Source organism: Thamnophis elegans, chromosome 8 (assembly GCF_009769535.1).
Source record: "Thamnophis elegans isolate rThaEle1 chromosome 8, rThaEle1.pri, whole genome shotgun sequence".
Taxonomy (NCBI): Eukaryota; Metazoa; Chordata; class Lepidosauria; order Squamata; family Colubridae; genus Thamnophis; species Thamnophis elegans.
Window position 1 is genome coordinate 66,842,614 of NC_045548.1, and position 16,134 is coordinate 66,858,747.

The following is a 16,134-nucleotide window of genomic DNA, read 5'->3' on the forward strand; positions in this document are numbered from 1 at the left end:
AACAAAGCACTAAGGCAATAAATATATTCTCAGAGCTGTCACTCTGTGCTTTCCACCACCTTTTATAGCTACATTGGTAATTAAGATAAGCTGCACTTGCACATGTGCACACCCATCACCTTGTGACCCAGAGCGAAACCACCCGGCAATTAATCATGGATTGTTAGCAGGAGTTTCTTCAGCTTGTGTAGGTGGGATGGTGAGTCTTGGCAGCTGGCCCAGTCTTCTCCCCTGAATGGCAGCTCCAAGCCTCTGAGCTGGCCGGAGCTAACAGTGGTTGTCAGTATAAAATACAGGTAGGATAGGAACGTCTAGGACAGGGATGTCAAACTCAAGGCCTGGGGGCTGGATCTGGCTTGCAGGATGCTTAGTCCTGGCCTATGCGGCTGTCCTGGAAACAGCAAAGGACCGGCCTGTGGTGCTTCTGCCAGTGAAAACAGAGTTTGAGAGGCCTGCAGGCAGAGAGTTGCAGGAGGCTGTCACAGCGGAAAATGGCGCTCCCGAAGGCTGTGGGCAGTCCTCTCAAACTCTGTTTTCACTGGCAGAGGGTTGCAGGAAGCTGTCGCATCCAAAAACAGAGCTCGGGAGCCCGTTTTCGCTGGCAGAGCGCTTGGGCCATCACAGCCCCCCCCCTGACATGAGTGATGTGGAACTGGCCATGCCCCCCCTGCCCCCCAGGGTGAAACATAATCCTGATGCGGCCTTCAATGAAATTGAGTTTGGCACCCCTGCTCCAGGACATCTTAGAAAAACAGGTAATCCTCGAATGATGACCCCAGTTGGGACTGGACATTCCATCATTAAGCGAGGCGGTTGCTGAGTGAGTTGAGTCCAATTTTGTAACCTCTTTTGCTGTTGTGGTTAGGTGAATCCCCACGTTCGTTAAGTGAATCCGGCTACCCCAGTTGACTTTGCTTGCTGGAAGTTGGCTAGGAAAGTCACAGATGGCGATCACATGACCCTGGGACAGTGCAGCCATCATATGTGCTGTTTGCCAAGTGCCCAATTTCTGATCATATGATTATGGGAATGTTGCAATAATCGTCTATGAGGACTGGTTCTAAACCACTTTTTTCAATGCCATTGTAATCTCCAATGGTCACTGTGAGTGGTCATAAGTTGAGGACTACCTATACAAATGAAACAAATGTTTGTCTGTATCCTGGTTTCTAAGCCATTTTAAAGATCCAGCACTTCTAAGATATCCTGTCCTGCAACTGCTGAGCATCAGGACCCGCAGAGCTCCTAAAATTAGGTTTATATCTAGTCATCTCAGAGTTGTGAGTTCAACTCCAATAGAGCCTCACAGAATAACATCTAGCTACACACATCTGACAATTTCCAATAAAAACAAAAGTGGTCATGCAGCATCTCTTGGTGGTTCATGTCATACAAAACAATGTGATGATTTTTCAAATTGAACTTTATGGAAGAGATTATTATTTGCTGAGTTGATGTATTTTGTGTCTAATCCAACACAGCTGGAAGGTGTCCTTTGTATCCTATGATAATAAATGACCAGGAAATTCTAATAAGCTACACTTAAATGAACAGCCTACCAGCCACCCATTGCCTATTCATATTTCTGCTTCTACCTTGGCCAAAATAGAAAAAAATTATCAAACTTATTTAGTCTATTTTTGTATAAGTCTTTGTACCTGAATCAGGACAGCAGAATGGGTTAAAGCATCATTCAACATAGTAAGCACATTCGAAGTGGGGACTACTCCTGGATCGTGACCCCAAGATGTTATTAATAAACGGTCATAGCCCTGGGAATCAAATGCAAAGAGACAAATTAAGACCCAATTAACAAGACATTTATTTATTTATCTATTTATTTATATTACATCTATAGCAGTGTAATTCAGGGTCTGTATTTCCCCCCCACATTTTCCCATTCTCTTTTCAGCCTGGTCACCTGGCTTAAATCTTTTTCTGCAAAACCTGATCTGTATTTATTTAATATACTTTTTCAAGTAATATATTTGTTAATGCTATATTTATAATTGCTGGAGGTATTATCTTTGGTGGAAAGGTTTAATATAGTAATACAGAAATGTTTTTTTTTTTTTTGGTAATCTATCTATTATCAACTAGCCAATAACCCGGCGTTGCACGGATATTTATTTATAGGGGGAAAAATTCTGGACCAAACGTAATTTCTAATGTTGGATTTTTCTGCTTACCAGACGGAGCCCCCTTGTGGAGTACTTTGACGCCATTACCAGCTCCAGTGCACTGTACAGTAGAAGCCATTTTACAGCAGTACAACAGAAGCCATTTTATGGCACAACAGGCTGTATCTTAACAGAACACACACCCCTAGGTAAATTGCTGGAGGTATTCCAAAGCTATTTGGAATAGCTATTGCTATTGCTATTGTTATGCTGGAACACACACATACACTTTACACACACACACACACACACACACACACACACACACTTGTAATATAAAGAATTAGAGGTATATTCTCTAGAAAACGGGAAAGGGTCTTAACTTTTGTTGCAAGTGTTTCAGTGGATCTCAAATTATGGCTAATGTAACCAAAAATAATATTTAGAAGGTATTGGACTCCATTACATTTGGATATAAAAGGACTGTCAAAAACAGTAAATGGAGATGTAATAAGGATCATGCTTCTTTAAAACACACATTTTTACAATAATCCTCTGCTTAACAAGTTTTGGGAGAAAGTAGCTGATTGTGCGTCAGAAGCTAAAATTCTCAGAGGATAATATTTTCTTGAACTGCATACCTAATACATGGAATTTAATAACTGGGCAATGTAAAGAGATTCTCCATGGTCAAAAAACTGAAATTGCAGCACTGGAAAAATAAATGTATGCCACCCCTACACTCAATGAAGACCTGATTGCATTTACCTCCAAGGAGTTTATGACATTTATGTTTCTTGACATATTATTTCATTTTATTATATAACATTTTGATGTGTTTTTTTCAATTCTTGAACAATGAATGTATATTTTATCACTGTTAGCTTTGTGTTTTGCCTTTTCTTCTTTTTATTAATTAAAAAGCAGTAACAATAAATATAAAAAGTGTATATTATCTAATAAAACCACTAAAGAGTCTGATTCAACCCATTTTCAAAGTTCTCTAAACGCAATGTTTTCAACATTCTTCTTTTGCCAAATGATAAATGGCTTAGATTAATTATATTGATTTATCTCTGGAATCACCTCTCTTCTACCATGAATTAGAAATCCTCTAGATTTCAAACACCAATAACTTCTCAAAGGGGTGCAAAATATTTTGAATTCCCACCAGGTTATTTTGGTAAGAAGTAATGGAATAAGTAAGGGACTAATGAAGGATGCGGTGGCTCAGTGGCTAAGATGCTGAGCTTATTGATCAAAAAGATTGGCAGTTTGAATCCCTAGCACAATGTAATGGAGCGATCTCCTGTTACTTGTCCCAGCTTCTGCCAATCTAGTAGTTCGAAAGCACGTAAAAATGCAAGTAGAAAAATAGGGACCACTTTGGTGGGAAGGTAAACGTGTTCCGTATGCCTTTGGCATTTAGTCATGCCTGCCAGATGACCATGGAGATGTCTTTGGACAGCGCTGGCTCTTCGGCTTTGAAACAGAGATGAACAACTAGCACTTATGTGCTAGGGGAACCTTTGCCTTTAAGGGAGTAAGCAAGAATTAAAAAGAGCCCAATTTGAACTCAAAAAGGGGTTGATTTGGAAGCAATTTTGCCATTACAATGAAGGAGAATATTTGTAGCCCAGGGCTGCATTTTTTACTTTATCTTGTTTGGAGAATGAAACATCTGCAAGAAAACAACCAAGCTCAGAGTTGTTTCAAACTTTTACAGTTTCCCTCAGTGTGCAACTGTTGTTGAGTTGTTCTGAAGTTGAGGCCCAATTTCAGAAGACTCTCAGACCCTGAAAGTGTGGAACACCTACCTGAAATATATCTGGAAGTTTTCGAAGCCTTGTGCCTTTAGATAATAACAGGGATGGAGGTCCCTGTCCGGTTATGTGGTAAATATAGAGCTTGAACCACACAGAGCTCACTTCTGGAATAGCTGGCCCAATATGCTGTGAAAAGATGGAAAAGTCAGAATGGAAGCAGACAGGGCAGCTAATTTGGAATCAGCAGGAAGAACAGAGCAACTGCCATCAGCATTTGCAGTGGTCCTCAGACAATTTCATGTGTTTTTTATTGTTAATTATAAGATAAAAATATAGATGTTAGAAAGGGGAAAGAAGGAAGGAAGAGATGGGAGGGAGGGAGGAGAGAAGAAGAAAGGAGATGGGAGGGGGAGGGAGGGAGGGAAGAAAGAAGGAGGTGGCAGGGAGGGAGGAGGGAGAGAGGGAAGAAGAAAGGAGATGGGAGGGAGGAAGGAAGAAGATGGCAGGGAGGGGGAGGGAAGAAGGAAGCAGATGGGAGGGAGGGAGGGAGGGAGGAAGGAAGGAAGGAAGGAAAGAAGTAAATTTTCTCAGTGCAGTAGAATATAAAAAAGTTACAACCTTAATCTTTTCCTTTACATTTCTACACATTTCAAGCGATTTCTATAACAACAAAATCATTCTAATCACAAACACCTAAAATCAAAGTTTCACACCCCTTCCTAATTTAAATCAAAAAAATCCAGAAGTGGTTTCCAAGTAGAAACAAAACTAGGTAAGATTCTTCTCTTGGATTAACAAAAGTAAGTATAATCTTTATTGTCATTGTACTAAAATACAACGAAATTGGTTGTCAGTTCACATCTCTGACAACTGCATTATCTTTAACATCCATTCTTCCACTGTGGGAATTAGTCCTATATTCCAACACGTTTTTTTTTCCAGAATGACTTTTGGAACTGTTATCTATTAAAGAAAAGAAAATATGCTCATTTTGAAACATTTTTAAAAACACTTAAAAACAAATCTGATTAGGGCTTCCAAGCAGAAAAAAAAAACACTCAAGAGATACTAAAAGATCTCTCATAATAAATACACAGGGAGTGTAAATTCCTGGGTATTTATTATGAGAGATCTTTTGGTATCTCTTGGCTGAATTTTTTTCTATTGGAAGCTCTAATCAAATTTTTTAAAGTGTGCATGTTTGTTAAAAATAGAAACACTGCAGATCTTTATAAATGGCTATGAATAGTGGTGGGGGATTTTTTTTTTAAAAAAAAGGCAGGATAGGCATTTAAATAAATACATAATAAAAAATGTTTAAGGTCCAGTTAGAAGTACAGCACAACACAATGCTATGTAAATTTAAAAAGTGTTTTGTTTCTCAACCCGTTCAGACTTTTATGAGATATTCTGAATGAGTTGAGAAACAAAACACTTTTTAAATTTACATAGCATTGTGTTGTGCTGTACTTCTAGCTTGACCTTGCCATTTAAAAAATGTGTTTGTTTAAAGGATCTTGCTTACCTGGGGGGTGCAGCTGCTGGTAGGTCTAATTTCATTGGTGAGAGGTGCCATGGAGACAAGCAGTGTGTAGTTTTTGTTCAAAACTCTGCTGCAGGTGGCAGGATCCAAGCCAAGCAAGCTTTCGCAGCGTAGTAAATCCAGAGGGAAACCTACATTAACAATGCCAAAGACACTTGGAATACAGATAGCAAACGAACATGTATACAAGTGAAAGGGGCAGAGGGAAAGGGGAAGGAAAAATCTTAGTTAGGGATTGCAATTTACTCTTAAAATTAAATAAAGTTCTCAGAGTATTTGCACAAACATCTTCCTGTTGTTAGAAATGCTGTCGGTCAATATATGGACAAACCCTAAGCTAAACTTTATGGAAGTGTCTGCATCAATAAAGGAGAATATTTGTAGCTCAGGGTTGAAATGAGGGGTCCTTGGTGCTCTCTGAACTTGCTTGTTTTCTTACAGAAGTTTCATGACCCTAGGTAGGTACTGATGATGTTACCTAGTTAGGTTAATGAAATGTCTGCAGGAAAACAAGCAAGCTCAGAGAGCACCAAGGACCCCTCAGTTGTTGTGGCCCACCAGCTGCCAGTGGAGCTGGCAGCAGACTCAGATAATGAGGAGGTTGGAGAGGAACTTGGGCCAGTTCTGGAGTCTAGGGAAGGCTCTGGTGGATGCTCTGCGTCGGACGCAGAGATAGAGCCAGGCCCGTTCAACATTTCCCAGCCACTGGAGAGATAGCTGAGATAAGTGGAGAAGAAGAACAGATGGAGCCTGTTCCAGATGCATGTATGCGCAGAGCTGTTAGGAGAGGAGAATAACTGAGGACAAGGAGTCGACTCGGGAAGCAAGGCGCACGTGGATGCTGAATGGCCCCTCTCTGACTAGGGAATAAATAGAAGGAAAGGGGAGTGGTGATTGTAGGAGACAACCAGTTCAGATTTCTGAAGATTTGGCTCATGGTGTTTCATGCCTCAGAGACTGCTTGCCAGAATTTAATTTACAGTTTTGGCTCCGGCCTGCCAATTATCTCAAGGAACTGATAAGGTCTGTTACTACAGTTACCTCTTTGAAGGATTATTGCCTGGATTTTTCTATGTGTGAATGCCATTAATTCACAGGAGATTAATAAAGAGGGTTTTTTCGGGACAAGGAGTCTGTTTCTTGTTTCTGCTAAGGCTGGGTCAGAACATCAGTGTCTATATCGTGTTGAATTTTTTTCTACATCTTAGTGCTTGAATTCTTTTCTGGCCTTAGTTAGATTCTATTCCACTTCTCCTGCAATTTTAATACCACACAAAAATTAATCTTTAGAGGAGAAAAACCACATCAGCAATTCTCCGCTCCCAAATGATATTACCACGTATTTGGAACAGAGTTGCCCAACAAGAAAGCAAGCACTGAGCACATAAAATAACAGCTTTCTACTAAAACAGATGTTTTCACTGTACCATTAGTGGGTTGCTCAGCCTGCGAAACCTGAGCCACGAGGTCCTTATTGTGTCTCAGGAACAGGATAGTGTTTCTGAGGGTAAGAGCATGATCAAAGTATCGTTGAGCTTCACCCTCTCCTGTACTCTGAACCTGAATAAGAGAAGACAAATATGTACTATCTACGCAAATACGGTTGCCACAACAAATTGAATTAAGGTTATTACACAACATTCCCAACGCAGGGATTAGGAATGTGTCAGCTGCTATGACGCTCTATAAAGAAAAAAATAACATCTATTACATTCGAAGCTATTATATTCCTAGTACTTGGGCAACCTGTACCATATGAAAAATGGAAGGCAAAATTCAGTACTTTAGTTAATGCTGCTGGATTCATTTTTGTGGGTTAGCTTTGGATCCACCTAAATAGCGACACTATATTGCCAAAAGTATTCGCTCACCTGCCTTTACTCGCATATGAACTTACTGTAAGTGACATCCCATTCCTAATTCATAGGGTTCAATATGACATCGGTCCACCCTTTGCAGCTATAACAGCTTCAACTCTTCTGGGAAGGCTGTCCATAAGGTTCAGGAGTCTTGTTTATGGGAATTTTTAACCATTCTTCCAGAAGCACATTTGTGAGGTCACACACTGATGTTGGACGAGTTTACGTGGCCCACCACTTCGTGGCTGAGTTGCTGCCGTTCCTAAACACGTCCACATTCTTATAATACAGCTGAGAGTTGACTGTGGAATATTTAGGAGCGAGGAAATTTCACGACTGGATTTGTTGCACTGGTGGCATCCTATCACAGTTCCACGCTGGAATTCACTGAGCTCCTGAGAGCGACCCATTCTTTCACAAATGTTTGTAAAAACAGTCTGCATGCCTAGGTACTTGATTTTATACACCTGTGGCCATGGAAGTGATTGGAACACCTGATTCTGATTATTTGGATGGGTGAGCGGAATACTTTTGGCAATATAGTGTATATATGACCATGGACAGAAAGCTTACCTATATAAATGGATCTGGATAGAGGTGGTGTGCAAACCTTCTCAGCCTAATTTCAAAGCCCCTCACCAAGTGATCTGTTCAGCACAGTGGCACAGTGGTTAGAGTGCAGTACTGCAGGCTACTACTGCTGACTGCCAGCTGTCTGCAATTTGGCAGTTCAAATCCCACCAGGCTCAAGGTTGACTCAACCTTCCATCCTTCCGAGGTGAGTAAACTGAGGACCCAGATTATTGGGGGCAATAGGTTGACTCTGAATACCGCTTAGAGAGGGCTGTAAAGCGGTATATAAGTTGCTTTATTATATAATTGCTATTGCTAATATGTAAACAGCCCAGGTTTGAATCCTAGAAAGGTATGGCTAGCTGATGAGAGCTAAATAGCTTGAAATCTATACTATTCTACACTAGAGATCTACACTAGTCTCCCTTTATTTCTTTGTTAGTAAAACATAAATTTAACACAATCACAGGGGTCAGGTTTTTTTTTTTTTTTTTTACCTTTTCAAGTTCCACCAGAAAACTATCCAGTGATTCATCGGACAGTTTTCCCACTTCGAACATGGTGACTGCATGACTTTTCAAATTCTGCAAGGCCAAAACGCGCCGTTACTCATTTTCAGATATAATTCGAGGTAAAAAGCACCAGGAAGAAGAACACAAGATTTAAAAACTCCTCTTGAATGCCGTTTGTGAAAAACCAGTGCTTTAAAACTGACTTCTATTTAAAATAAAAGTAATCCAAGAACACTTTCAACATGTTGAGTTCAATCAAGACTGAGCAAGTTAACTTACCGGCGAAAGATTCCCCATCATTAAAAAGGCAGTCAGAGTTGAATCAAAGAGGAATGCTATCCTCTTCGTGTGTGCGGTAGACAGACTTAAGCTGTTCACGCTGGCTGTGTCACCTTGGAAAGCAAAACCAAAAAAACCCGATCAAACCAATCGAAATGGAATTCTACTAATCAGAACTGCTCGTACTAGTGTTGGACTCACCACCTCGTTGGGGTGGCGTCAAAGAATGTAACGGACAGCTTGCCAAACTGAGTGAACCGCCCTCTACTGCCCTCACCCACCAGCCATTGGGACACGCTCTAAATCAGGGGTCTCCAATCTTGTCAACTTTAAGACTTGTGGACCTCAACTCCCAGAATTTCTCAGCCAGCAAGGAACTCTGGGAGTTGAAGTCCACAAGTCTTAAAAGTTGACAAGGTTGGAGACCCTTGTTCTAAATCAGCCGATGTGCTATGATGTCACTGTAGGTATGTGTCATTCTTGCAATTAAAGCCTGAAATACTACAGATAGCTTACAACTTACTTACTTACCCGTGTTTCCCCGAAAATAAGACAGGGTATTATTTTCTTTTTACCCCCCTTATGGTCAAGAGGCCAATCCAACCGACAATCAGCTCCTTGTGTTAATCAGGCTAAGCTGAAACGGGCTGTTTGTGGTTTCTGCAAGGAGGCAAATTGTTGGGGGGCAGAGGCAAAGGGTGGGGGCTGGTGGGTGGGGCTACATTCAGTGTATAAGACACACCCAAATTTTCACCCTCTTTTAGCAGAGAGACTACATTGAGTGTTATCTTATTTGGGTAAGGTGATTTGAATAACCTAGCACACTCCCAGAAAAGCCGCATTTCCTTTGGCTTTCAGCTGGAGATAAGACAAGACACATCTTTCAGGCAGAGTTCTACAAATGTAGTGGTGTAGCATGAGATAAAGAAGAATACATCTTCACCTTAAAATAATTCAGGGAGATTCATCCACAAAATATAATCAATTGCCTGATTTTTCCCCTCAAACAACAATGGCTCCCCCTTCACTGCTAGTTTTTCCCCCTCGTTAAATGCCTCTTGAATCCAGAGACTAGCACATTTGAAACAAATCCTTGCAATTCCTGCAGTAAATGAAAAGAATCCCTGCGATATGCTGCTAGCAGAGATCAGAAGATGCCAGCCGTATTAATGAGAGGCATGGGATGATATGAACTGCAACTGATAAACTAGCGGTCAGCACTCAAATTGCTCACCTTGGTCATCTTGACTGTTGGTATCTGTATCGGTGGCAGAAGACCCGGCCTCTTGTACCGGACTCCTGCTTTCACCACTCTCCCAGGACAACAGCATCTTCTGTGGGTCCAAAGTTGTTCTGACAAGGGGGAAAAACGTGTCATAGAAGAGCCTTATTGGATCAGATCAAAATCTGGAATCTTGTAAGACAAGCAACTGCCTCCCGAGGAGTCTACAAGCAGGATCTGAGGACAGCAGATCCCTTCCAGCAACTGATCTGAGTAACTGAGGTTGTGAAACTGGCCAGAACGGTCATCTCAAAATAGCATCCCATTCTAGGAGTCCACAGCCTCTCGGCAAAGATTTGAGGTACATTTTTAGGCTTTGCAGTTCCAGGGTTCACTGCTCAAGCTTCTAGCTTACTATCACTGAACCCACAGATTAAATTAAGACTTCTCTGGAGAACTGGTTTTAATCGGTGAAAAGGGAAGCTTTATTTGTTTTCTGAAGCAATTCTGACTCCTATAGTGAAACAAAAAATTTGGAAAGGGAAATATTTAAAGGTGCCTTTTCTTTGTGACAATGAATAGCAGCCTTTTTAGCTGTGTGCTTGAAAGTTTAACGAGGCTCCGTTGAATTCAAAGGCTTTTATTTGTGGCCATGGAGGGAGGGAGGGAGGGAGGGAGGGAGGGAGGGAGGAAGGAAGGAAGGAAGGAAGGAAGGGATACCATATTTGGTATTTGTTTCTTAGCACATGTCACAATTATATTTCAATGGCATTGGGCTTAACTTTTATCAACTAGTTTGTGGGCTGCCTTGAACACCATCTACTGATCAGTTGGTAGAAAAGCAAAATATCCATCCACTTTTTAGAAATATTTTGATTCCAAAAAGATCAAGAGCTTTTAGAAGAACATAAAGCTACCACCTGACTCCAATTCAAGGCAACGGTGTCTTTTTCTGGAATCACTACAGGGCCACTGTGCAATCCGGGCGAAAGATATAGCTCATTTTAAAAGTTGGAAACGAGAGTTACTTTTCTACCTCAAGGTTTCCTGAAGCAGCTTTTTGCAACTGAATCTAAAACATTGTACACAATTCTCCACACCAGTATTTCTCAACTTTAGCAACTTTAAGACACCTGGACTTCCACTCCCACAATTCTCCAGCCAGCCATCTTAAAATTGCCAAGTTGAGAAGCCTTGCTCTATGCATATTATTGAGTATTATCTACTATTATTGAGTATTATCAAATGCTTCAGAACAGCATTTGAATAAATGCTCAAACAAACACAGAGTAAAACTGAGGTAGGAAGCTGAGGAAATCGTCCTCTTCTGCTTTCAGTGTAAAATTGTATTTTTATACTTACTTTAGCCTGTTTATGGAGGGAACGTTCCGCCATGATGAATGAAGATTATCCAGGTTTATTACTTGACCCTTTTTATGGGCAAACCCTAGCCGGCAATACATGGAAACAGCATTCTGGAAAAGAAAACACGATCCTTTTATCAGCAAGTTGTTTTAAGAAAGAGAAAAAGAGAGAGACGTTGAGCAATAGAACAATTAATCTTTTCGCTCATACAATTGAATGGAGTTGAGGCCTACCTTCACAAGCGACAAATCAATCTCAAGGACATTTGCTAGCTGAAAAATACACAAAATAAGTAAAGGTTACTAATGATAATGTGTGTTCGTTTACATCAGCTCCATGACAACAAAATTACAACTCGCTCAACAGCTGTCTAACAACTTTGACATCAACCCACAATGGAAAGCCAAATGGGCTGCTGAACGCCCAGATACTGGCAGCTACGTAGATGACCCTACACAAAATGTGCCAGGTTTTGACCTTCCTCACCAGCATTGGTCAACTCGGAACAGGATCCGTACCCAACATGGTGTCTCCCAGGACTCATTGTTTAAGTGGGGTCTTGCCTCTACCCCTCAGTGTGACTATGGTGCTCTTTGACAAAATATCCAACACATTGTGTCTGATGGCCCATCAAGAGGTTACATTGGTCCAAGGTCTGATTTTTTTCAACATACAATGGCTGGGTGGACTGGAAATTAACATTTGAACTACTATAAGTCCATGTATTTGCCATACACTAAATAAATAAAGCTCCATTAAAAATGTCACACTTATTCAGTACTGACCATTTAAGAGAGCCAAATGACTGAATTATATAGTGTTTTCTTGGAATATTTAACAACATTTCATCATGGTGAAATAAAAGCAACCAATGAACTGGTCAACTGGCTAGAGTTCTAATACTACAGTAAATACATTTCAAGTATTTAGCAGAGGCTTAAGATATCAATACACTCCACAATGGTAAATCTGCATCACCTTATGGAAAATGCATTCTTATGCAATTTCACAATCTCAGCGGTTTTCATGGAATTGGAATACAGCCATAGTTCAGCAGCACAATATATACTTTGGAATCTAAGGTCCCTTGGCCCAAAGTTTGATTGATAGTCTGATCCAGCATAAATCAGCTTTGTTTGTAAATGTGAAGGCAGATTTCAGAGGAGAAAGTTGAAGTACTTTCAGAGCTACAGTTCATTTCACTGTCATTTCAAGGATTTATGATATGTAGCTAGGAATCTGAGTTAATCCTACATTCTATTGGAAAGTGTTTTCCACTAGTACAAAAAGGAAAAAGAAAAGCAGCACGTTCTTCTGGTTATTTCTCCAATTTAGAACAGCAAGTATCATCACCTCCATAATAGAGATTGAGTGGAAGATGATGGGAAGTATTGTGGCCTGCTAGTGGCCAGCGGAACTGGCAGCAGAGATGGACAGTAAGGAGATTGGGGAGAAACATGGGCCAGTCCTGGAGGCTGGGGAAGTCTTGGACGAGGCTCTGCTTTGGAGGCAGAGACGGGCTGAGGCCGTCTGGCAGTGATCAGGTGCCTATGGAGCTAGACAGCAGTGAGGTAGAGGAACAACTGGAGCCTGTTCCCAGTGTGCGTATGCACAGAGCTGCCAGGAAAAAAAAAAACAGCTCAGAAATCAGGGTCAACTTGGGAGTAAAGTCACAGGTGGACGGTGAATGGCCCCTCCCATAGGAAATAAAAGAGGAGTGAAAGGGGAGTGGGCTTTTTCAGGAAACAATTTGTTCATTCGTTTCAGGAGTGTGAAGATCTGTCCGTGAATCTCAGAGACTCTGTGCCAAGTCTTTCCTTGCACAGCACCTCATTTGGAAAATATTTACATGGCAGCTTTCCAAGCTAGATAAGGTCTGTGGTCATAAATTCACCTTTGAAAGACTGTTTGCCGGGCCTTTGCTGAATGTGAATGAGAGGAATTCACATTCATTTAATAAAAGGGGTTTTGTCGGGACCAGGAATTGGCTTCATGCTTTTGGGGGAAGCCTAGATCAGGAAACTGAGGACCGGCTCCTCATGAGAATGGTGGGATCTAATGGTTGAGACTTATTCATTCCCAAGCAAGATCATCACACCCTTGGTGGTACTAAGATTCGGCTGCTATTAGGTCGGTATGTCCTATCCTCGTCCATGATCTGATGATAGATAGAGCAGACAAGCTGGCGTTTAAAAAACAGACTTGGATAAGCCTGGAAGGTGAAGCTCCCTTCTCAGGAATATGCTTACCTGGCTTTGGAGTTTCGCACTGAACAACCAGGGAGAGAAGATAGAGAGGAAGTTGTCAGCTCTAAGACCTTAATGCATGGGTGTCAAACTCAAGGCCTGGGGGCCAGATCTGGCCCGCGGTGTCAGTCTCTGCTATGCTTGCTTGTTATTGGCTGCCATAGAAATGGGGAGGGTGGGGGCATGGTATTTGGGATGGGAATAAATGGTACACGAGGTGATATGGAAAAGGGAATTTTCTTCTCACCATCTTCTGCGCATGCTGGTGGGCGGTGTTTGGTCCTGGTCAAGGCCAACCATCCTGCATACCAACATGATGATGCCTTATGGAGATGCACCCCACATGACACCTAAGGGAGTAGCAGATTGGACACTGGGGGGGGGGTGTCATTGGAGGGAGGGGCCTGGGTTATCATTTGATATGCACTTGTTCGCGCCTTTCTGGCTCAGATCTTGTTTTACTTTCACTGCTATCTTTTTATAACCAGTCAAAGTATTTTAATTCCGTGAACAATGGAGTTGGGAGTTTTCTTTCTTGGTTATTGATGGAGGCACGCCTGACACGCGGGGTGCTTAGATCTGACCCACAGGGCCACACTGGAAACATCAAAGGACTGGCCTGTGGTGCCTCTGCCAGCAAAAATGGAGCTCAGGAGAGCCACAGGTGGTCCTCCCAGGCTGTTTTTGCTGGCAGAGTGTTGCAGAGTCACAGCTGAAAGCGTAACCCAGGAGCCCATTTTTGCTGGCAGAGTGCTCAGGCCACCACAGGCACCCCCAAAAGAGTTACATCAAGCTGGCCACGCCCCCCTGCCCCAACCCAGGTCAAATACAACCCTGATGCGGCCCTCAATGAAATAGAGATGGACACCCCTGCCTTAATGGTTTTTACTGGCTCAGCTATCTATATAATCACGTGCGAGACCCTCCAGGGGTGTCAAACTGGCAGCCTACGGACTGGATGCGTCGTGTGCAGGCCACCCCCACCCCAGCTTCGTGAAGGGAAAAAATGTCATCTGATAGCAACATGACACCGTGAATATGACACCCATGCTCTAGTTGAACACTGTGGAGTAGTTGGGTTTTCTTGCTGTGGCACTAGCCTTCCTCTTTACAACCATTCGTTTATCAACTTTCAAGGTTACAAATGAAACAAGTGACTTCTGACCAGTCCCTGCACTTACAACTGTCACAAAATCTCCACTGCCTGTAAATCTTGATTTGGGATCTGAGCAGATGATGCTGTCAAGGTCTTGTTCCAAGGTCACCTAGTGAGAGCCAGGAAGTGGGCCTTTTTGGTCATTACGTGCCTGACCTCTGGAATGACACCTCCCTGGAAATTCATATATGCCCCCTGAACCTTAGTTTATTTAATTAATTTAAGCTCTGAAAATCTGGCTCTATCCCCAGGCTTTGGACTAGACTGGTTAAAGATCCCTTTGGGGAGGACTGATTCATAAGATGCTATTTTTCTAAGTACTTATTTTCTGTATTGTTTGCTTTCATGTTTTTTATATTTGCTCACCATCAACATAAAATGATGGACTTGGGTAGTGAACAAAGGTAATACAGGCAGTCCTCAACTTATGACCCTCAACTGAGCCCAAAATTTTGGTTGCTAAGTGGGACAGCTGTGAAGTGCGTCCTGACCCATTTTAAGACCTTTCGTGCCATCGTTGTTAAGTGAACTGCTGCAGTTGTTAAGTTTGTAACACGGTTGTTAAGGGAACCTGGCTTCCCCACTGACACTGAACGTCAGACGGTCGCAAGTGAGGATCACATGAACCCCCCCCCCCCCCCAGGACACAGCCGCCGCCATAAATATGAACCAGTTGCCAAGCATCCGTATTTTAATCACACGGCCATGGGGAAGCTACAATGGTTGTTAAGTGTAAAAACTGATCCTAAGTCACTTTTTGCAAACCCGTTCGAACTTTGAATGATCACCAAAGGAATGTTAAGTCAAGGACTACTTGTAAATCAATATTGAATGAATTAACATGAGGCAGAAAAAGGGCTGTAGCACTCTGGTAGAAAATGTATATAGGTAGTTCTCGACTTACGACCACAATTGAGTCCAAAACTTCTATTGTTAAGTGAAATGTTTAAGTTTGAGTTTTGCCCCGTTTTATGACCTTTCTTGCCAGAGTTGTTAAGTGAATTACTGCAGTTGATAAGTTAATAACCTGGTTGTGAAGTGAATCGGCAATTTGCTTGTCAGGTGGTCGCAAAAAGAGGATCACATGACCATAGGACACTGCAACCCGTCATAAATATGAACCAGCTGCCAACCCTCTGAATTTTGATCACATGATCATGGGGATGGTGCAAAGGTCGTAACTGTGAAAAATGGTCGTAAGTCACGTTTCAATGCCATTGTAACTTTGAACGGTCACTAAACGAACTGTTGTAACTTGAGAACTACCTGTACTGAGGATTAAGAGGGCGACTGTCTGTCTGCAGTCCTGGAAAACTGTTGCCAACCCAAAACAACAACCAATTGTTTATTTGCTTTATATTTTTACAATTTATATTTGAACAGTTGCTCATTTCATCCACAGGATTCGGGGCAGCTACAGAAATTAAAATTCACTACAATATAAATGAAAGGAAAATTGAATTAAAATCTAAATAAATAAAAGCTTCCAAGCA

At 41.8% G+C, this 16,134-nt stretch overlaps 1 protein-coding gene across 2 annotated transcripts in view; it reads right to left on the bottom strand.

Moving 5' to 3' along the window:
* Positions 1–16,134, bottom strand: part of FAM91A1 (family with sequence similarity 91 member A1) — a 43,477-nt gene that overhangs the window by 10,026 nt on the left and 17,317 nt on the right. For both annotated transcript variants that reach the window (XM_032222565.1, XM_032222566.1), the window contains exons 10-18: positions 11,473–11,511; positions 11,237–11,349; positions 9,887–10,005; positions 8,653–8,765; positions 8,359–8,445; positions 6,857–6,989; positions 5,412–5,560; positions 3,938–4,072; positions 1,659–1,772 (exon numbers count right to left, since the gene is read on the bottom strand). In XM_032222565.1, coding sequence (XP_032078456.1) covers positions 1,659–1,772; positions 3,938–4,072; positions 5,412–5,560; positions 6,857–6,989; positions 8,359–8,445; positions 8,653–8,765; positions 9,887–10,005; positions 11,237–11,349; positions 11,473–11,511 — 1,002 coding nt within the window. The remainder of the gene's footprint in view (positions 1–1,658; positions 1,773–3,937; positions 4,073–5,411; positions 5,561–6,856; positions 6,990–8,358; positions 8,446–8,652; positions 8,766–9,886; positions 10,006–11,236; positions 11,350–11,472; positions 11,512–16,134) is intronic.